Source organism: Cibotium barometz, chromosome 29, assembly GCF_041138505.1.
Source record: "Cibotium barometz isolate CiBa-2024 chromosome 29, ASM4113850v1, whole genome shotgun sequence".
Classification (NCBI taxonomy): domain Eukaryota; kingdom Viridiplantae; phylum Streptophyta; class Polypodiopsida; order Cyatheales; family Cibotiaceae; genus Cibotium; species Cibotium barometz.
The window spans coordinates 53,307,826-53,327,398 of record NC_141074.1 but is presented as its reverse complement, the minus strand read 5'-3'; the positions used below and the strand labels follow the sequence as shown (position 1 = coordinate 53,327,398).

Here is a 19,573-nt window from a genome sequence, read left to right as displayed (position 1 = left end):
CTCTTTAACCAAACTCCTTCACATGATGTAGCAAGGTTGCATCCCTGTCTTCGGCCTCTGTATACTAGATAAAGCAACAGTAGGTTGCTTCTTACTACTCCAACTCACCACTGCACTTCCAAATGTAAAGGCATAACCACTAGTAGACCTCCTGTCATACAAGCTACCTGCCCAATCTGCGTCTGTGTAGCCGTGTACATCCAAGCCTTTACCATGCTCATAAAGAAGACCATAATGTGCAGTGGTCTCTACATAGCGCATAATGCATCTCACTGCATCCAAATGAGGTTTTCTGGGGCTTTTCATAAATTGGCTTACTAGCCCCACAGCATAACTGAGATCCAGTCGTCTGATAGTCATGTAAATAAGACTGCCAACCATCTTTCTATACATAGATGGATCATCCAACTCTTCACCAAAATCATCCCCCCGCAGCTTCACATTCTACTCCAAAGGTGTACTCATTGGCTTACACCCTGTCATCCCATATTTTGCCAACATATCCAATGCATATTGGCGTTGCACTAACCATGTCCCTGCATGGTCTTTGATCACTTCAATCCCAAGAAAATATCTCAATTCACCCAAGTCTTTCATATCAAACTGTCCACTCAATGCCTTCTTGACATGCATAACATCTGTAGCATGATCTCCTGTGACAATCAAGTCATCCACACATAGATGACAAGTAAGACAATCCCATGATCTGTTTTCTTCACATAGAGTGAAGAATCTGCTGAAGAAACCTGAAATCCAAGGGAGATAAGATATCGGCTTATCTCATCACTCCAAGCACGAGGTGCTTCCTTCAAACCATATAATGCTACCATTTGACCAACTGAGGCCAAACTTTTTATAATAGAAGGCACATACAAGACATCTGCCACCATAGACTTTGTTTCACCATTGTGCATCACCAATGGTACACTTCCAACATGAGTGATAGCATGTTGGGAATCATCACCTGTTTTCACATAGCCTTTCACATCCATTGGCTTCATATGATCAACCCATTCACCATGATAAGTCATATGGTTTGATGCTCTAGAGTACATATACCAAGTGTCATCACTATCACCATTTGTCATCATAGATCCCACGACATGTTTCATGGCAAACAAGTGATTTGCGCCGCCATCATTACTGCCTTGATGCAAAATTTGCATAATTTTCACCATGTTTTGCATAATGTCCACCATGTTGTGCTCTACCCCCTCTCAAATCATTTTGTTTGCGCGGTGGTAACAATCACGTGCCATATGACTAAACTTCCCATAGTAATGGCATTCCACATTTTGCATAGATGTTTGTTGGCCTTGCCAACGTCCTCTTCTACGAGGATTACCTCTGCCTCTCTGAGATGTATATCCACGACCACCTCTAGCACCATATGTAGGCTAAAAATTTTGTTGTTGTTGTGACCTATCCTGCCATCCACGACCATTACCATGACCTCATGATGCAGCTCTGATACCATGATGAAAAACAGGTAGAGGGAGAGGAGACACACACACACAGGAGCAAACCCTAATGTATTATGCAAACCCTAACCATAGAGGGAAGCCATATCCCTTCTCACACAATGCATAAAGCCATAATCCATAATCTACAACACACTACTTGTATTGTGTCCACACACAGCTAATCGTAGCTAATGTCCACACTCTATGACCAGCTGGACACGATCATTTATGTCTCACAGATGTTACTACCTAACATGTCAACACATAGTGCAGCTGGCACAAGCTGACTTCGAGCTTGAATCTCAACACTAAATATATGAGAAACCTATTATGCCATTTAAGCTACCCTTTCAACTAAAGCCATAACTCCACTTGCATAATATATTGGTATGAACTAGCCGTTGACTTTATCCTATTGACTTTCTCCTGCATCAAAATTGCTCCTATAGCCACATTAGAAGCATCTACAAATATGTGAAATTCTAAATCCCAATCCGGTGGTTATACAACTAGTGCAATAACTAAACTTTTCTTCAGAATCTGAAAAGCCTTTCCTTGATCGTTATCCCACGTATAAACAGCATCCTTCTTTGTCAACTTAGTCAATGGAAAACAAATATGTGCTAAATATCTGAGAAACCTATTATGCCATTTAATCTACCCAATTCTTTCACATTCTTTGGTGCTTGAACTTACCGAATTGCTTCAATCTTCATAAGACCAATGGCTATGCCATCTTCTGAAATAATGTGTCCTAAAAGAACACCTCTCTTTACTACAAAAGCGCATTTAAGTGGATTCAGTATCAACCCTAGTGATCTGCATCTTTCCAAACAGAGCCTTAAATAAATCAGATGTTCCAACATCTTGTTGTGCTTTCTCTTCATGAATGATAGCCTAAATGTCGAATGAATTTTTGAAATTTTTCACCTGAAATAGACAACTTCTGAATAATCTCCTCTTGATCTTTGTTTGATGTTTTAGTGTTCAACACAATATCTTTGACCTAATACTCTTGCACAATGTGATCAACATTAACCATGAAAATAGGTACTAATGAAGGATTTAACTTCAAGAACTACTCTTCTTCATCATCATCATCTATCTCAGCTACCATATTTATCCCTTGAGCATTCAAAGGTCTATTAGCTGCATCTAACACTTGCTTAGGTATCACAAACATGTGAACTCCCGAAGAGAATCGGATAGTAGTTCTCTGGGTCTTCCAATTAGAGAACCACAAAATTAACTGGAAAACTTGGCCTTGCAATAGTAATCCTTTCTCCCCGAACTATTCCCAATAGCTACAATCTTCTCTGATCTACCACTTTTCGCGTGTAATTGCTTCTCTACATGTGGGACATCACCATTATTTCTTACATTTACATTCTAAATCTTCAATTTCCTTCATTGGTGCATACCAGCTACTCATCTCATCAAAGATAGCATCTCTGGTTACTCGCACCTCATGAGTAGTAAGATTATAGCATCCATAAACTTTCTACTCCAAAGAATAACTAATGAAGATATATTTCTCTACCTTTGGATCTAACTTGGTTCTCACTTCATCAGAAACATGCACATATGCAATATATCCAAATACTTTCAAGTGAGAATGCCTCTAGCTTTATGCGTGTAAACTTCTATTCAGGCATCCAGCCAACAACTATAGTAGAGGTCATGTTCATAATGTAACATGTTGCTTCTTTAGTCCAAAAATAATTTGACATGTTCTTCTCAAATAGTTATTATTGTGCTTTAGTCAGGGTCCTATTTATAATGTAAATAACAGTTGCTACTTTAGCCCAAAAATAATGTGAACAACAGTTGCACTAGTGCTTCAACCCAAAAATAATCCGACATATTCTTTTTAAATATCAAGGCATGAGAAACCTCTACAATGTGCATATTTTTTCTTTCTACTACAACACCATTTTGTATGTGAATCATGATGAAAAACAGGTAGAGGGAAAGGAGACACACACATAGGAGCAAACCCTAATATATTAAGCAAACCCTAACCATAGAGGGAAGCCATCTCCCTTCTCACACATTGCTTAAAACCATATTCCATAATCTACAACACACTACATGTGTTGTGTCCACACACTACTAACCCTAGCTAATGTCCACACACTATGACCACGCGGTCATTTATGTCTCACGCATGTTACTACCTAACATGCCAGCACATAGTGCAACTGGCACAAGCTGACATCGAGCTTGAATCTCAACAACCCCTCTTAAGCTCATGATGTACTGCCATAGATGAAGATGTAGATGAGCTTGGGCTATCAAAGCTCTCAACACTCCCCCTCAAGCTCATTCCATGTACTCCCAACATAGTACGGAAGTACTCAAACTTCTCCCTACTAAGTGGCTTTGTAAAGATGTCGGCCACCTGCTCTTCAATCTTCACATACTGCAAATCCACTGTACCATCCAACACTTTCTCTCTGACAAAATGATAGTGGACCTCTATATGTTTGGTCCGCGCATGAAAAGCTGAATTCTTGGCCAACTGTATGCTGCTCATGTTGTCACAATGAATGACAAGTCTTTCATGAGGGGTTGTGTGCACTGTGAACTCGGATGTGTATGTACCCTTGAGGGAGACAAGAGAGCTATAGAGACAATTCTACCATTAAAGTTTATAGTGGATTGCATTTATTTGCTAAATGCAACACAACAGCATGGCCGTCTGGGCCAAAACAGCTATACAGAAAAATTTGTGGTTGAAGTTGCTTATTTGTGGAGAATTGAGGGCCAAGAGCTCAGAGACCCGTAGGTCCAACACAATTTTTTGTATCAACACAAGCCCAAGTAATGATCATAATGTGATTAAAGTAATAAGGTAAAGATCTAAAAAAGAAAATCCCCTTACACTTCAACATGAACACCGATGTACATAGCTCTTTTTGCTGGTCATGGAAGTATAGGGGACTCCAAAGGCCATGTCATCTTCACTTGCATCGTTGTAGAGAACCTAATTTCTTAGTTAATTATTAAACATTCAGAAAGTAAACGCAAGGAGATAGCTTTGTTCTCTTTTGGTTATTTTTGTCGATTCAAATCTTTAGCGTAAGTTGTTTTTAAAAGTATTTGGATTATTTATTTGTCAACCTCCCCCCATAAGCAAAATACTTTGATGTCAATTTAGTGAGGGAATTCCATCCCGAGAGCTTGTGTACACTTGAAGTGTTGAGGTGCACTCAGGCTCTTAGTAAACATATCTGCTGCATTCTCATCAGATCGCTTATGGACCAATTCAACCTTCTTGTTTTCAACCTGTTCTCTAACAAAATGGTCAGCTTTATCAACATGCTTTAACTTATCAGACTGCTTTGCCTTCTTTGAGGATTCAATAGCGGACATAGAGTCCGAATACAGTGTTACCAGCATTCTAACCTATAAACCAAGGTCAGTTAGAAAATTAGAAATCCAAAGAGCTTCTTTTGCTGCATCGGAGGCAGCCTTGTACTCAGATTCGATGCTTGATACAGAGATGGTTGTTTGTCGCTTTCTCTTCCCACGAGATGGCCAGATGATGTTTATTGATAATGCTTTCTGCAAATTTTGCTTGAGTGAGATGCAGTGTGGAAGGTGTCTAAGAACTAATTGCATACCCCATCACTCATGCGAAATGCAGAGGTGAGTTCACTCTTTACTTGAGTCATAATAAGAAGAGAACCGGCTATAGGAGTATGATATCATCCACATACAAAGTGAGTATAAGAAAATTATCACCAGAATGTCATATATAGACGGAGACGGCTCCTGTATGGAGCCTTTTGAAGTTTACAGATTGCATGAAAGAGTGGAAGCATGCGTTCCATTGACGAGGCGATTGCTTGAGGCCGTGGAGGGACAGTTGCAGGTGGTACACGAACTCAGGATGTGCAGGATCTTGAAAGTAAGGAGGCTGGAACATATAGATTTCTTCTTCCAATTCGCGATTGAGGAACGCAGTCTCGACATCCATTTGATGAATCTCGAGATCAAGCTGCACACCAACGGCGAGAAGGGCACGGAAAGAGTAAAGGCGGAGAGTTGGAGAAAAGGTTTGAAAGTGGTAGATGCCATGCTCCTCAGAGAAACCTCGGGCAACTCTGCTAGAGCTGCGTGTTTAATGAGCTTGCCGCATTGCGATAAAGAATCAAAGAAGAGGGTAGCTTTCGCATGATTTGCAAGCAGAAAAATCCACACAAGAACTGCTGCATTGTGAGGTGTACCTCAATTGTTAGTTTAAGAACTCATTGCCAGTTTATTTTTCCGCACACTCATTGGCTTTGTAGGCTGCCTGAGATTCCGGTTGATCTCTCTGCTTGTCTGTCTGATACTCACTGCTGGAAGCGGACGGGTTCACCCCATTTTCACTGGTGGCTCCACTGTTCTCACTGCCATACTCTTGACTTTCGAGGGCCACACGCCGAAACCTTCTCATGTCAGCACTATAGCTAGCATTGTCATAATCAGTGCTTGTATACACACGACTGTGACCAGGCTTTAAGCCTTTGTTGAGATCCGAAAGGGAGGTTTCATCTTCCAGTGTTCTCACCACCTGCACGGCCATGATTTGCACCATGTGATCGCATCCTTCCAAAAGCTTTCCCCTCACATTTTGGGGCAGTAAGAGGGACTAGGCCTGGGATGGGGAGGGGTTATGTGTAAGGAAGGAGGGAGGAGGGTGGGGGAGAGAAGGGAATGTACCTGTCCCATCCTTGGGCGCCTGTTTGCAGACTTGCGAACACATGCTGCAGCTGCCTCAACCATTTGCATCGTTTCTTTTGGATCATAGGAACCTCTCAGAGAAGGATCTGCTACCATCTCTAAGTCTTCCTCGCTGTTCACTTGTGCAAGGACAGGCCGTGCCTGCATAAACCACAAGGCAAGAAAAAGGTCAGAAATGCTGACTCTTATCAAGACCCTCAACTATCATGCAAGGTCTTTTGGTATAGCAATTACATACCCACTCCACCAAACTTTCAACGTGTGATGGATCCACCGGCTTCCGTCCTGTCAACAGCTCCAGTAACACAACACCGAAGGAAAACACATCTGACTTTTCTGTGAGCTTGCCGCTTGAAACATATTCAGGATCCAGGTACCTAATGAAGCCAGCATCTTGACAGAGGTTAATATGTAGTCATGCATAGATAGGACTGCGGTTAATAGGATCGACTCAACATCTCAAGCATATACCCAAATGTTCCCATGACCCTGGTTGTCACATGGGTATTTGTATCTGAACTCAGCTTCGCCAGCCCAAAATCAGAAACCTGCTTCAACAAAAGCAAGGCACTAAGTTTCACATATTGCGCAAACGAAGATTGGACAATAAGATCCCTGAGCCGAATACGTACCTGTGCCTCAAAATTGCTATCCAGCAGGATGTTTGAAGATTTGATGTCGCGATGGATGATACGGGGGTGACCTGAAGGGTTAAGCCAATGGAATTCACATAAATATCTACAGCTACCTTGCATTCATTCCATGATACAGCAGTAGATTGAGTTGACAAGCCTTACAATCTTCATGGAGGTATGCCAGACCCCGTGCAGCCCCACATGCAATTTTTTTTCGAGTAGCCCAATCCATCACAGATCCAATGTTTCTCTCTGAACAAAAACAACCTATAAGCCAACTGAAGGAAAGTAAGTATCCCAAAATGCTATTGAGAGACAAGGTAAAGAGCACCCACTATGTAGATGATATTCCAAGGTGCCATTGGGGACGTAGTCATACACAAGCAGCCTCTGACTTTCTGCAATGCAATAACCTACAAGAGAGACGAGATGCCGGTGATGTACTCTGCTGATGATCTCCACTTCGGCCCGGAATTCCTTCTCTCCCTGTGGGGCCCCGACTTTCAGCTGCTTAACAGCCACGAGCTGCCCATCAGACAAAACCCCCTTGTAGACGCATCCAAATCCACCTTCCCCTAACATGTTAGACGGCGAAAATCCATCTGTTGCTGATACTAATTCTTCATAAGTAAACCAAGAAATGGAGTTCCCAAGGCCAGCAGTTCCACCAGAATTCGATGCTGGAGGGACATAGCCATTTCTTGGAGATGGCAAGGATGGAGCGACTGGGGGTGGACGCGGAGGCGGAGGCGGAGGCGGCATCTTTATTAGCATGTCAGAGCCATTGGAGCTGGAAGGAGTGCACAACTCCTGCTGTCTCATGTTTGGACCATCATAGCAGGGATCTGTCCATGTGCAAAAAAAAACAAACAAACAAACAAACAAACTCAATCATCTCTTCCCTTTTGATGAAAAACCCGGTGATTGATCCATGCTTAATCCCACACAAGCTCCTAATTACGTATCTTTTAGCCTTGAAAAGATCCAGTTCCATATAGTGTCAAGGTTGCATGCAGTCACACAAATCACTGATGCGATCCAGCACCAGATTTTGGTACTTTGCATTATAACTGTATTTCTAGTGGTTTTTGAAGGATTTGTACCTTTGCAATGGGCAGGGGGGCCTCCAGGTGGACCATAGGTGTCGCCCGAGTAGTAATGCTTCTTCTTGTTTTTCTTGCAGAGGCAGTAGATCAAGACAGCAATGACCTTGATGGCAAGCACTACAGCAACGACAATGGCGACGAGGGGAAGTGGGGCTGGGGATGAGAGAAAGGGAGCAGGGGAAGTGAAAGGAGGGGTTGCAGGGAGAAAGGGTGCGGGGGTCGTGGTGATGGGAGGAATAGTTGAAGAAAATGGTGGAGAGGCGGATGTGATTGGGGCTGAAGTGAAAGGAGGGGGTGCAGGTGGAGAGAGGATGGTGGGAGAGGGTGCGGGTGCGGGACGTAGGGAGGAGGCGATGGTGGTGACAGGAGAATAAGAATTAGACATGGAGGCTCACAGGCTGCAGAGAGCAGAGATTCCCTGCTCTACTCGTCCTCTTCAATCTGATAATCTCACAAGCTGGCATAACTGTGTACATATAATACCGAGCAGAAGGAGCAGCTGCAGCTCGAGGCTGATGGCGACGAAGGCAGGGCCGTTGACGCTGCTGGCGCCCACATGGCAGTTTTACTGTAATAGACAGGGTGGATAGTAGTGTTGGCAGATACATGGCATTACAAGATGCATGCTCATTGCTGACCTGGCAAGACATTTTGACTGTGCAATGCATCGACAAATAGCGCGGTTTGTGAGACCACCAGAGTCAATTTTTCCACGCCGTGTTGACGCCGTGATGCAACATAGGTCAGTCAAGTCAAGTCGTTTGGCGGGTTCATGCAGGCGCGTAGTATTCTGTCGTGTACTGAAGTTTCTTTTCTGAATAATACTTATACTACCCTTTTTTTTAAGAAAAAAAGGGTAGAAAAAACTAATTCGATTTTCTTTCTCAAATAATTTTATACATAGATGAGAAGCTCAAGGTTTATGAGGCGGCCGAGGCGGCAAAGAGAGGGCGACATGTTGCCGTTGATCCTCATGATGTGGTGAGAGCACGAGAGCAACCGACGCGAATGGAGGTGGAGAGGAACCCAAATCTTGCTTCAAGCTCTCAACCATTCAAGTCCACTCCAATCCACTCTTAACGAGAATTGGAACCCAAAATTGAAGGATGAGGTGGATAGGTCAGTGGCTAGGTTCTTCTACCACGACCACATTGCGTTTCAAGCGGCACGGTGAGAGTCGAGACTCAATTCTCTTCACTCTTTTTTTTTTTAATGTCTCATGCTTCAAAGCATTTGTCATATTGCCAAAAAAAGCTAATATGCTACATGGTTTTCCTTACTTGAAATAGGTCTCCTTACTTCCGTGAGATGGCCACAAAGATCGGGGAATATGGCCCCTCTTATGTGCCACCTTCATCGGAAAAGATTCGCACCACTTTGCTTGATAGGGAGAAGTTGGCTGTTGAGCACGCGGCGGCGGATACAAAGGCAACGTGGGAGACTAACGGAGTCTCTCTCATTGTAGACGGATGGAGTGACATGCGCAAGCGCTCCATCCATGGAGTGGTGGCCTACTCAAGGGGCAAAGTGTACTTCATCGAGTCACATGATGCGAGTGGCACTGGGAAGGCCGTGGATGTGCTTGCCGCGGAATGGACGTCCACCATGATTGAGGTCATTGGGCCGAAGCTTGTGGTCGGCATGGTGGCGGATGGAGAGGCGTCAAATAGGGCAGCCGGGACCATTATTGAGTCAATGTATCCATCCATCACAGTTTCTTTTTGCATGGCCCATTGTCTCAACAACCTCCTCAAAGACATAGGTGCCTTGCCATGGATTGCACCCACCATTGAGGAGGCTAACCAGCTTGTATCCTTTGTCCTCAACCACCAAAGGCTGCGACATGAGTTCTCTAAAAGGAGCACTCTTTCCCTCCTCAAGTATTCTGAGACAAGGTTTGCATACAACTTCCTCATGCTAGGCCGCTTGTCTACATGTGGCGGAGCCCTAAGAGGGCTTTTCCTTAGTGATGAATTTTCTGCCATGCCGCAGTCAAAATCGGCAACAGGGAGAACGTGCCGAGATCGCGCCGACGATGCCGCTTGGTGGGAGAAGGTGAAGACACTCGATGCCTTGGTCAAGCCTATTGTTCACCTTCTACGAGTCATTGACGGCTGTGAACCATGTATCGGCAAGGTCTATGAGGCCATGGATCGCATGATCGAGTCACTCCAACACCTTGTGCCAGACAGGGCCGAGTTTGAGGAGATCCACTCATTATGTGAGTCCAGGTGGAACTCCTACTACTCCCCTCTTCATGCGGCTGCCTTTGTGGTTGATCCAGAGTTCCAGGGCAGAAAGCAAGAGGCCGACAAGGAAGTAAGCAGGGGATGGCGGATCATTTTGGAGCACTTAGAGCCCGACCCTACCATCAGGCGGAAGATCAGAGACCAGCTATCTTAGTACAGGACGCGGCAGGGATCTTTTGGATGTTTAGATGCACAGCTTGACCGCCTCAAGATTGGGTCTCCTCTTTGGTGGGAGGATTACAGATCAGATGGGCCGGAGTTGCAGCGCTTGGCTATTCGCATCCTTAGCCAGGCTGTGAGCTCTAGTTGCTTGGAGCAACTTTGGAGCATTTACAGTCACATTGCCTCTAAGAAGAGGAACCGCCTTGAAGTGCAAAGGGCAAGTGATTTGGTCTTTGTGAGCGCTAACTTGCGCATGCTATGTGCGACAGCAACAGGGAAGGCGGATCCCTTCACCGAATGGGAGATGGCACAGCAGGATCCTGCAGCTCAGGAGCATCTTGAGGAGGTAGAGGAGGAGCTACAGCCTGAGGGGGAGGAGGTGGCTTCAAATGGCATCGACGACTTCGACTTCCAAGCCTCCCGCGAGGCTAGCACTTCAGGAGCTTGAGGCTTGACTCTTGAGCCTTGAGCCATCTCACCTTTTTTGTGCCCACTGCCAATGGCCATGATCTATTGTGATCTATCTAGTATCTCTATTTTGTACCCACTCTTTTTTGTAACCCTCACTGCCCATGAGGCATGTACTTATCTCTTTGTATCTATCAGACTATCAATCACATAATCAGTGTGCCATCGATGTTTTATTAGCGCATTTTGCTCAAAATGACTCTTGTTTTTTTGTCTATTCGGTGTAAAATTTTGTTCAAAGTGTGTCTCTATATGTATGTCATGCATGCAACTCCTAAATTGCTTTTAAAAAAGAGGTTTTTTTTTGCTGTTCCCGACCCCGTCCTCGGGATGGCACTTCCCCGTCCCCGTCACTCACCGTCCCCGTCCCTGTCCCCCGTCCCCATGTGACTCTGCTGTGTACACCATTGGAAAGCTTTAGGGTGGGGCAAGTCTGTGATGGACAAAAGCTAGTAAATCACTAGGACACCAAAGCTTGATCCTGTCACCAAATAGATCCAGTTCAGCATTTGAGACATTATAAACTCTAATCGACTCTGCCCTGGACAGCCATGTGTGTGTAATCCTCTTTGTCCCATAGGTCCCACCAACTGCAGATACCTTGATCTGTGCAGCCTAAGGGCTGGTTCAGCTTTGCACTCATCCACTGGGGGCATGGGCAGCATAGGCCACCATATTGAGTCCCTACCATGGACTCCCCATGTGTTACTGGGTTTATATGATAGGATTCAGAGCATTCCACGCTGACCGAAGGGACTTGACTAAGGGGCTGCCAGGCAGGTTTGAAGGGGTACTTACTCACCATGATTGTGAGGGGCAATAAGTTCTTCCTTTTGGAATGGACTTTAAGTTTAAACTGGTTGATGTTTCTACTTATCAGCCAGGCCCACTCTTCAGATGGGTTGATGAAGCTTTTGAGGATCCATTTGGCAACCATCCTGTCTGCCATATTTGTGACATCAAGGATGCCTAGGCCCCCTTTCCTTGTTCCAATACAACACCAATCCCATTTGACTTTGGGTATTTTGTTTAGCCAAGGGTCTCCTCCCCAAAGAAAGTTCCTGCAAAGCCTGATGAATTTGTTTAGGTCTTCGTTTGGAGGTCTCCAGCATCTCAGAAAATAAATGACAGAGGGGATAATGAAATGGTTGACCACCATTTTCCTACCTGCTAAATTGAGGTACCTTTTTTGCCATCTGATGAGTTTGCTTTCTATTCTAATGAGAACCCATTGCCATCTTTGTTTTAGAGTTACTTTGAAGCCCATGGGAATACCCAGCAGTCTAAAACTCACACCATCTTCCAGGGTGTTACAACCAGCATGCAACAGCCAATCAGGGGGTTTGTCTAGTGATGATCTAATTCCTATTTTTTGATGGTTAATCAATGATCCTGAAGCTCTGCAGTAGATATCTAGGAAATACCAGAAGATTTGATTCTCAGCTCAATGTTAGCAACCATAGCATTGGTGTCATTTGCAAACATATGTGTACACAACTGTTTCCCATTTGGAAGGCTGATACCCTGCATTTCCCCTTTGTCCATCTTGTCTTTGATTAACCAGTTCAGCCCATCTGTGCAATGGCATATAGCAATGGACAGCCTTGCCTTATGGAGTTGGACAATGGGAAGGCATCAGAGAGAACCCCGTTTATATTGACCCTTGATGAGGCATTCCCAAATAATGCAGCTACCATCATGATAAACCGTTTTCTTGCACCCATATGCTTAAGTGATTCCAGAATGTAATGCCAGCTCAATCTATCATATGCTTTGTCAAAGTCAATTTTCAAGAAGATAAAGTCTTGTTTAGACTCCTCAACATACTCCATTCCCTCCCATAGAGTGAGGATGGCATCAAGGATATACTTGCCTTTAATGAACCCCTTTTGTTCCTATCTAATCCAACTTTTCAGATGACACGACAGTCTCAAGGCCGAGGCCTTAGCATAGATTTTGTAGGCACATGTTAGCATAGTGATTGGTCTCCAATTGCCCAAGTTATCTTTCTCCCCTTTCTTGTGTATGAGTTTAATCCACCCCTCATTGATTGAGAGGGCGAGGGATCTTTCAGAATATCTTTGAAGGATTTGAAGAATTATGAGAGTAGGCCATCTAATCCAGGGTTTTTCTTGCCTTTAAGGTTGTCTATAGCCTTACTAATTTCTTCTTTTGAGAGGTCAGCTTCCAAGGATTTAGAGATGCCAACTGGGATGGTAGGCTTTCTGGCTTCCCCTATGATTGCAATACATTTAGCTTGGTCCTTGGTGAACTTATCTCCTTTGTTGAAGATACTGTTAAAGTGTTGGAGAACAATCCTCTTGTTCCCATCCTCACAGGCACTATATATGTCTTTGTTGTCCTTGAGGGGGGGCAACTTGTCCTTATTCTGTTTCACCTTCAACATTCTGAACATTTCAAGGGTGGAGAAGGTCACTCTTCCCAGCCCACCAATCTCTAAAGAAAAGGTTGGCTTGCTGAAGGGCAATCCCTTCCTCCTTCCTAATTTCAACTCTGGTTTTACATATCTCATCTTGGATATGTGGGTCATCCTTGTTACCAAGCTCCTCCAACTCCTTCAACCTACTGTAGAGGATGTCTTTTCTTTGTTTCTTGATTTTGGTCATTTCTTTTCTGATGCAAATCAGAAGAGTCTGGGTGGATCTAATGGCCAGACTCCAAGCCTTGGCCGGGGTGAGTCCTCTTCCAAAGAATTCTTCCCATATTTTTTTGACTTCCTCTTGCATAATTGGTAGGCCGGGTCAGTGTGAAACCATTGATTGGTCGCCTTTTTATCATAGTTGTCAAGTACCATGATAATGGGGTAATGATCTAAAAGACATGTGGAGAAGTCAGTTTTGCACTCACATCTCACATAGGTGTTACAAATACTGTTGCTAACATAACCCCTGTCCAATCTTACCTTTTTGGCTAATTCACCCACAACACAGTTTTGCCAAGTGTACTCCCCAGTGTTCCCAATGTCACACAATCCAAAGTGGTTAGCAGTACTCTGCCAGGACTGAAGTTCTTATCCTTTAAGGATTTGACCACGACCTCTGAATATGTCTTCCCTGGTCTCAATCATGTAGAAGTCACCCATTATGTAAGATTCCTCCCCCAGCCTTCGAGGTATGCAGGAGTAAGAATCTCCCTTCCCTCTCTAAAATAAAAGAAAGATTCAGTTTAAAAAGGAAAGACACTTTCCCCAGAATACTTCTCAGGAGCCCACCTGTTTTAAGGATTCAGAACGATGAGTTCAAAAGTGAGAACCGGTGTTTTGGATGCCAAGGTTTTGGTCATCAGTTAAAAGACTGCCCGACTCCTACCATGAAAAGGGCACGGGGAAGTCTAGAACCCAAATTCAGAGACCAATTCCTTCATACCAATCTAATCATGGTCCGTCTCTCGGACAAGATTGCTTAACTCCATTAACTAGGTCCGACTCATTGATCAGGGTCGAGATAACCAGTTAAATACTTGACGACATAGAGCAACAGATGCAGGTAATTCTTAAAGATATAAAAGCTGGCCAGGATGATCGACAGAAACAGTATACAGATAAGAAGAGGACAGTCAGAGAATTCAAAGAAGCAGATATGGTCTTCATTTGAGTACGGACCAAAAGAAGTTCTTTATCTCTTGGAGAGTATAAGAAATTATCCCCATATATTGTGAGCCTTATTGAATTCAAAGAAAGTAGGTGACTTAGCCTACGAGCTTCTTTTACCTCCTCATCTCAAAGTTCATAGTTTATTCATGTAAGCCTTCTATAGATATATGTGCCAAACCCAAATCATGGGAAGACGATAAAACTTCAGTGGCAAGATACCGTTGGCTTCTAGGTTACACTAGCTCCTTCCTTTATATAAGTCGTAACTTTTACTTGCCGCTTGCAGTAATCTTACTTCCATCGATCTCCTTTCTTCTTAATCTCCTTCATGGCTTGGCAGCAGGAATTGGTTTTATCCATGATGATTTCTCACCTTCAAGACGTAAGCGAGTCTGTGAAGAAGGATTTTATAGAATAGTATGAGCGCTCACTTTTCCCTCACTTGGGAACTTCTGTAGCTCAGACCAAATGGCGGACTTATCAAGACATAACTAAGGTAACACCCTGGGGTCAGCAGCACTTTCGTAACAATGTCCGCTTGGCCATGGTTATTGAAGCCTTGGGTTTGGGTCCCCGATACTATTGCGTCATGAGATCAAGACATCTTGGGTTTTCTGAGCGGGTCTTCTTACTGGCGTGTTTTCTTTCTCATCAGAAGATATGCCTTTACCCCGTTTTTGGCTTGCCTCTCAGAGGTCCTTTTGTTAGATCACCTCATACCACTGAGATAGGTGCGGCAATAACCAACAGAATTATTCCCATAGATGAGTTACCTTATACGTGCGCAGCTTGTGAGTGCTGCTTTTGTGATCATATGATGGACGGGCTTATGGAAGTGTAAAGAGTTCTTCTATTTTTACTGTATATGTTCCAAGAATGAATAAAGTTTAAATCTTGTTCTTGTCTTGAATCTTACTCTCCTTGAGACTTTTTTTTTTGGTGGTTAATCTTAATTAAATTTTTCTCTAAGTCTCATATTCGTGCATCTTGCGAAATTATCCCAAGTTTGCGAGATGAGGACATCTCGCATTTTTCAAGTGGGAGAGAATGTAAGATTCCTCCCCAGCCTCTCTAAATGTCTAGCATATTCTCCTATATTCAATTCCCTCTTCAGAAATATAAGAGATCTTGTCTCTGCCTGTTTTGGCATAGAGAGAGAAAATATTCTAGAGAGAGAATATTCATATTTTGAATATTTTTGGATAGAAAAATATCTCATCTTATTAAAATGAATTCCCCTGAAACAGAAATTCAGAAAGAATTTTCCAATGTGCAATTGAAATTAATTAGAAATGGGTATAAAGGACCTTAGCCTAAGGGTCTAGATTTTCAAAAAATTTAGATTGTGGTCCAATTAAGGTTCCTTTGGGCCAATAAGATCAATCCATGTGTAGGGAGGAGATAAATCCAATTTGTAAAAGAAGATACCCAAAAATGAGTAAATGCTCACATAAGATGAAGAGTTGACTATGTACAAGGTTTATTAGTAAGAAACTATGAGTAATATAAAAAATATGAGATATTTTGGGTATCCAAAAATGAGTAAATGCTCACATAAGATGAAGAGTTGAAAATGTACAAGGTTTATTAGTAAAAAACTATGAGCAATATTAAAAATATGAGATATTTTGGGTATAATTATTCCATTTTGACACATATGTAAGGAAGGGGAGTCCATTAAAGGAGGTGCATATTTCACATGGTTGAATGAGTTTTAAACTCAAAAATAATGTGATATTTTTATCTCTCCTCTCTCTTGAATCAAACTAAATCAAAATGGAACCAAACCGAATCAAAAAGGAACCAAACTAGGTCCAAATCTAGTCCAAATTCAACCAAACTGAATTTGGAAAATTCTAGAATTCAGTTAGCTTTGGTTAGAGCTTCCCTCCCCTATAAATAGAACATGAGTCCTTTGAAAAAAATAGAGTTATACTGAAATAATGCTAATTTCTACTATTCTCTAAAATTCTCTCCAAATTGAAGAAATTGGAGCTTCCCTCTTTCTTCAATCCCCATTGGTGGCTCCATCAACATACTTAACCAATTGATTGGTTGGGGACCTCTACCGTGAACAAAGAATCAAGCAATTTGTAAGGTAAATGGTGAATTTCGATCTTTTCTAGAATTTCTCAATACTTCTCTCTTCTCAACTCCTCTCAAGCTTGAGAAGCGTAATTGGAATGGTTTTTGAATGCTATTGAAGTTAATTGATGAATGGTAGTGAAGAATTACATAATTTGATGAATGCTATTGAAGTTAATTGATTAATGATAGTAAATAATTACATAAATTTTTATTTATGCTTAACTCTAATGGTTTTTATGTAATTTCTCTCTCTCACTCAAGAAATGGTCATACTCATGACCCATTCTCAATCCAAATGAAGCTTTTCATAAAGCTTTTCCTTAATCCAAGATTAATCTATGCTTGAGGTCAAATTAATGGTTTTTTTTCTATGCTTTTAGTTTATGTATTTCATGAATATTGATGATTCAACCCATTATTGGGTTAATGATCCGAGTAGGGATCATTCTAATCATTTGCTTAATGATAAGCTTTATCCTTCAAAATAAATTGAGATTTATCAGTCATAGTGGCGGAGCTATGGTAAAATTTTTATAAAAATTACACATAAAATAATTTTATTCAAAGCATGAAAAGAGAACTTCCTACCATATTCTAGGAATTATCATCCTAGATTAATTGAAAGAATTTTATTGTAATCATGGAGATGATGATTATTTTATTGTAAAAGTGTTACTTTTATCATATTTGGATTTCATGCATAGAGGTATGCATAAAAGAATTATTATTTTAATATAAAAGTGTTTCTTTTATCATAATTGGATTTCATGCATAGAGGTATGCATAAAAGTTGATTATTTTATTATAAAAGTGTGACTTTTATCATATTTGGATTTCATGCATAGAGGTATGCATAAAAGTTGATTATTTTATTATGAAAGTGTGACTTTTATCATATTTGGATTTCATGCATAGAGGTATGCATAAAAGTTGATTATTTTATTATGAAAGTGTGACTTTTATCATATTTGGATTTCATGCATAGAGGTATGCATAAAAATTGATTATTTTATTATAAAAGTGTTACTTTTATCATAATTGGATTTCATGCATAGAGGTATGCATAAAAATTGATTATTTTATTATAAAAGTGTTACTTTTATCATATTTGGATTTCATGCATAGAGGTATGCATAAAAGTTGATTATTTTATTATAAAAGTGTGACTTTTATCATATTTGGATTTCATGCATAGAGGTATGCATAAAAGTTGATTATTTTATGATAAAAGTGTGACTTTTATCATATTTGGATTTCATGCATAGAGGTATGCATAAAAGTTGATTATTTTATTATAAAAGTGTGACTTTTATCATATTTGGATTTCATGCATAGAGGTATACATAAAAGTTGATTATTTTATTATAAAAGTGTGACTTTTATCATATTTGGATTTCATGCATAGAGGTATGCATAAAAGTTGATTATTTTATTGTAAAAGTGTTACTTTTATCATATTGGATTTCATGTATAGAGGTATGCATAAAAGATATTCTTTTTATACTAAAAGTGTGATTTTCATCATAAATGGATTTTATGCATAACTTAGATGCATAAGAGAAATTCTTTTATTCTAAAAGTGTAATTCCTACCAAATTGAATTTATGCATAAGAAGATGCATGAAAGATTGATTTTTAAATTCAAAGTGTTATTCTCATCCAAATTGAATTTATGCATAGGAAGATGCATAAAAGATGGATTTTTAATTCAAAAGTGTCAATTCTCATCTAAATTGAGTTTATGCATAGGAAGATGCATAAGAGATGAAATTTTAATTCAAAAGTGTCATTTTCATTTAAAATGAATTTATGCATAGGAAGATGCATAAAAGATTGATTTTTAAATGAGATGTGATAATATGTGATAAGATGCGTATGGAAAGTGATAGGATGTGATAAGAGGTGTATGAGATGTGATAAGATGTGATAAGATGTGTATGGGAAGTGATAGGATGTGATAAGAGGTGTATGAGATGTGAAAAGATGTGATAAGAGGTGTATGAGATGTGAAAAGATGTGATACGATGTGTATGAGATGTGATAGGATATGATAAGAGGTGTATGAGATGTGATAGAATGTGTTAAGATGAGTTAGGATGTGTTAAGATGTGTATGGGACGAGGTAGAGAGTGTATCTGATGGGATAAGATGTATATGGGATGTGTTAGGGCGAGAATGGATGTAGTATGGATGTATGGATGTAGTTACGGATGTATGTATGTATGTGGATGTGGATGTATGATTGAGGATGTGAAAATGGATGTATGCATGTGAATGTGGATGTATGAATGTGAATGTGGATATGTGGAAGTGGAAATGGAAGTATGGATGTACGAATGTGGATGTGGATGTATGCATGTAGATGGGTATGTATGAATGTGAAATTGGAAGTATAATGTGGACGTACGAACATGGATATGCATGTAGAATAATGAATGTGAAGGTGTATATGAAATAATGTGTAGTCTATATGAGTGAATGGATGAGAATGAGTACACATTGAATGGAATGTGGAATAAGTAATATGGTCCGAGAGTGGATAATGTGGAAAGACGAGAGTTCGTTATAGAAACTGTATTTTGTGACTGTTTGTAAATGATTGTTTTATGTCAAGAATGTTGGGGAAGCATTTTCACGGTCTTGAGGATTAAGGTCATGAAGACCGAACTGATAAAGTTGCAACTGCTGACGGAGAGTCAATGGAGGACGTCTCGCGTAGCAAGGTCGATCGAGGTCTTGACCAGCCTCGGTTCGATTTAAATGGTGAGGTTCCGGTATGGTGGATGAGGGACCAAGGAAGCGGCCTATGAGTGAAGCGCTAGGTTACCTGTGAAGGATCTTAGAGGGTGCTGGACCATACGGTGCTCGGGCTCTGGGTCGCCGAAGATACCCACACGTGGGTCGTGGAAGATATTGGAACAAGGAGTAAGAGTTGTTTTCTAAAACCGGGCATGGATCTGATTGATTGACCTTGCTGGTCCTCAACGGATGAGTCCATGGCTCTTTTATATGGATCTGTGGGTTGATCTTGCTGATCTTCCACGGAGATTCCATTCTG

General features: G+C 41.3%; 2 protein-coding genes across 3 annotated transcripts; one reads left to right on the top strand and one right to left on the bottom strand.

The window, feature by feature from the left end:
- Positions 1–4,487: 4,487 nt before the first annotated feature.
- LOC147622359 (proline-rich receptor-like protein kinase PERK15) lies at positions 4,488–8,413 on the bottom strand. 2 transcript variants are annotated; one of them, XM_086823469.1, is made up of 8 exons: positions 7,933–8,408; positions 7,165–7,674; positions 6,992–7,081; positions 6,827–6,897; positions 6,666–6,742; positions 6,433–6,571; positions 6,174–6,335; positions 4,488–6,024 (listed from the first exon to the last, which is right to left on the bottom strand). In XM_086823469.1, exons 1-8 carry the CDS (start codon positions 8,318–8,320, stop codon positions 5,728–5,730), a joined length of 1,734 nt encoding a protein of 577 aa, XP_086679595.1. In that variant the 5' UTR covers positions 8,321–8,408; the 3' UTR covers positions 4,488–5,727. The 2 variants fall into 2 exon arrangements, with proteins under 2 accessions (XP_086679595.1, XP_086679594.1); XM_086823468.1 differs by having other exon boundaries at positions 6,666–6,897; positions 7,933–8,413.
- A 1,155-nt stretch (positions 8,414–9,568) lies between these two features.
- Positions 9,569–10,492, top strand: LOC147622358 (uncharacterized). The gene has a single exon (XM_086823713.1). It carries the CDS (start codon positions 9,577–9,579, stop codon positions 10,336–10,338), a length of 762 nt encoding a protein of 253 aa, XP_086679839.1. The 5' UTR covers positions 9,569–9,576; the 3' UTR covers positions 10,339–10,492.
- The last annotated feature ends 9,081 nt before the right edge of the window (positions 10,493–19,573 follow it).

Excerpts from the sequence above, each read along its gene's own strand:
- LOC147622358 (XM_086823713.1), top strand. The coding sequence starts at position 9,577 with ATGGTGGCGGATGGAGAGGCGTCAAATAGGGCAGCCGGGACCATTATT.
- LOC147622359 (XM_086823468.1), bottom strand. The coding sequence starts at position 8,320 with ATGTCTAATTCTTATTCTCCTGTCACCACCATCGCCTCCTCCCTACGT. Across the intron at positions 7,082-7,164 it reads CTTGGAATATCATCTACATA|AGAGAAACATTGGATCTGTG; the intron begins GTGGGTGCTCTT and ends GTTTTTGTTCAG. Across the intron at positions 6,025-6,173 it reads GGCGCCCAAGGATGGGACAG|GTGGTGAGAACACTGGAAGA; the intron begins GTACATTCCCTT and ends ATGGCCGTGCAG.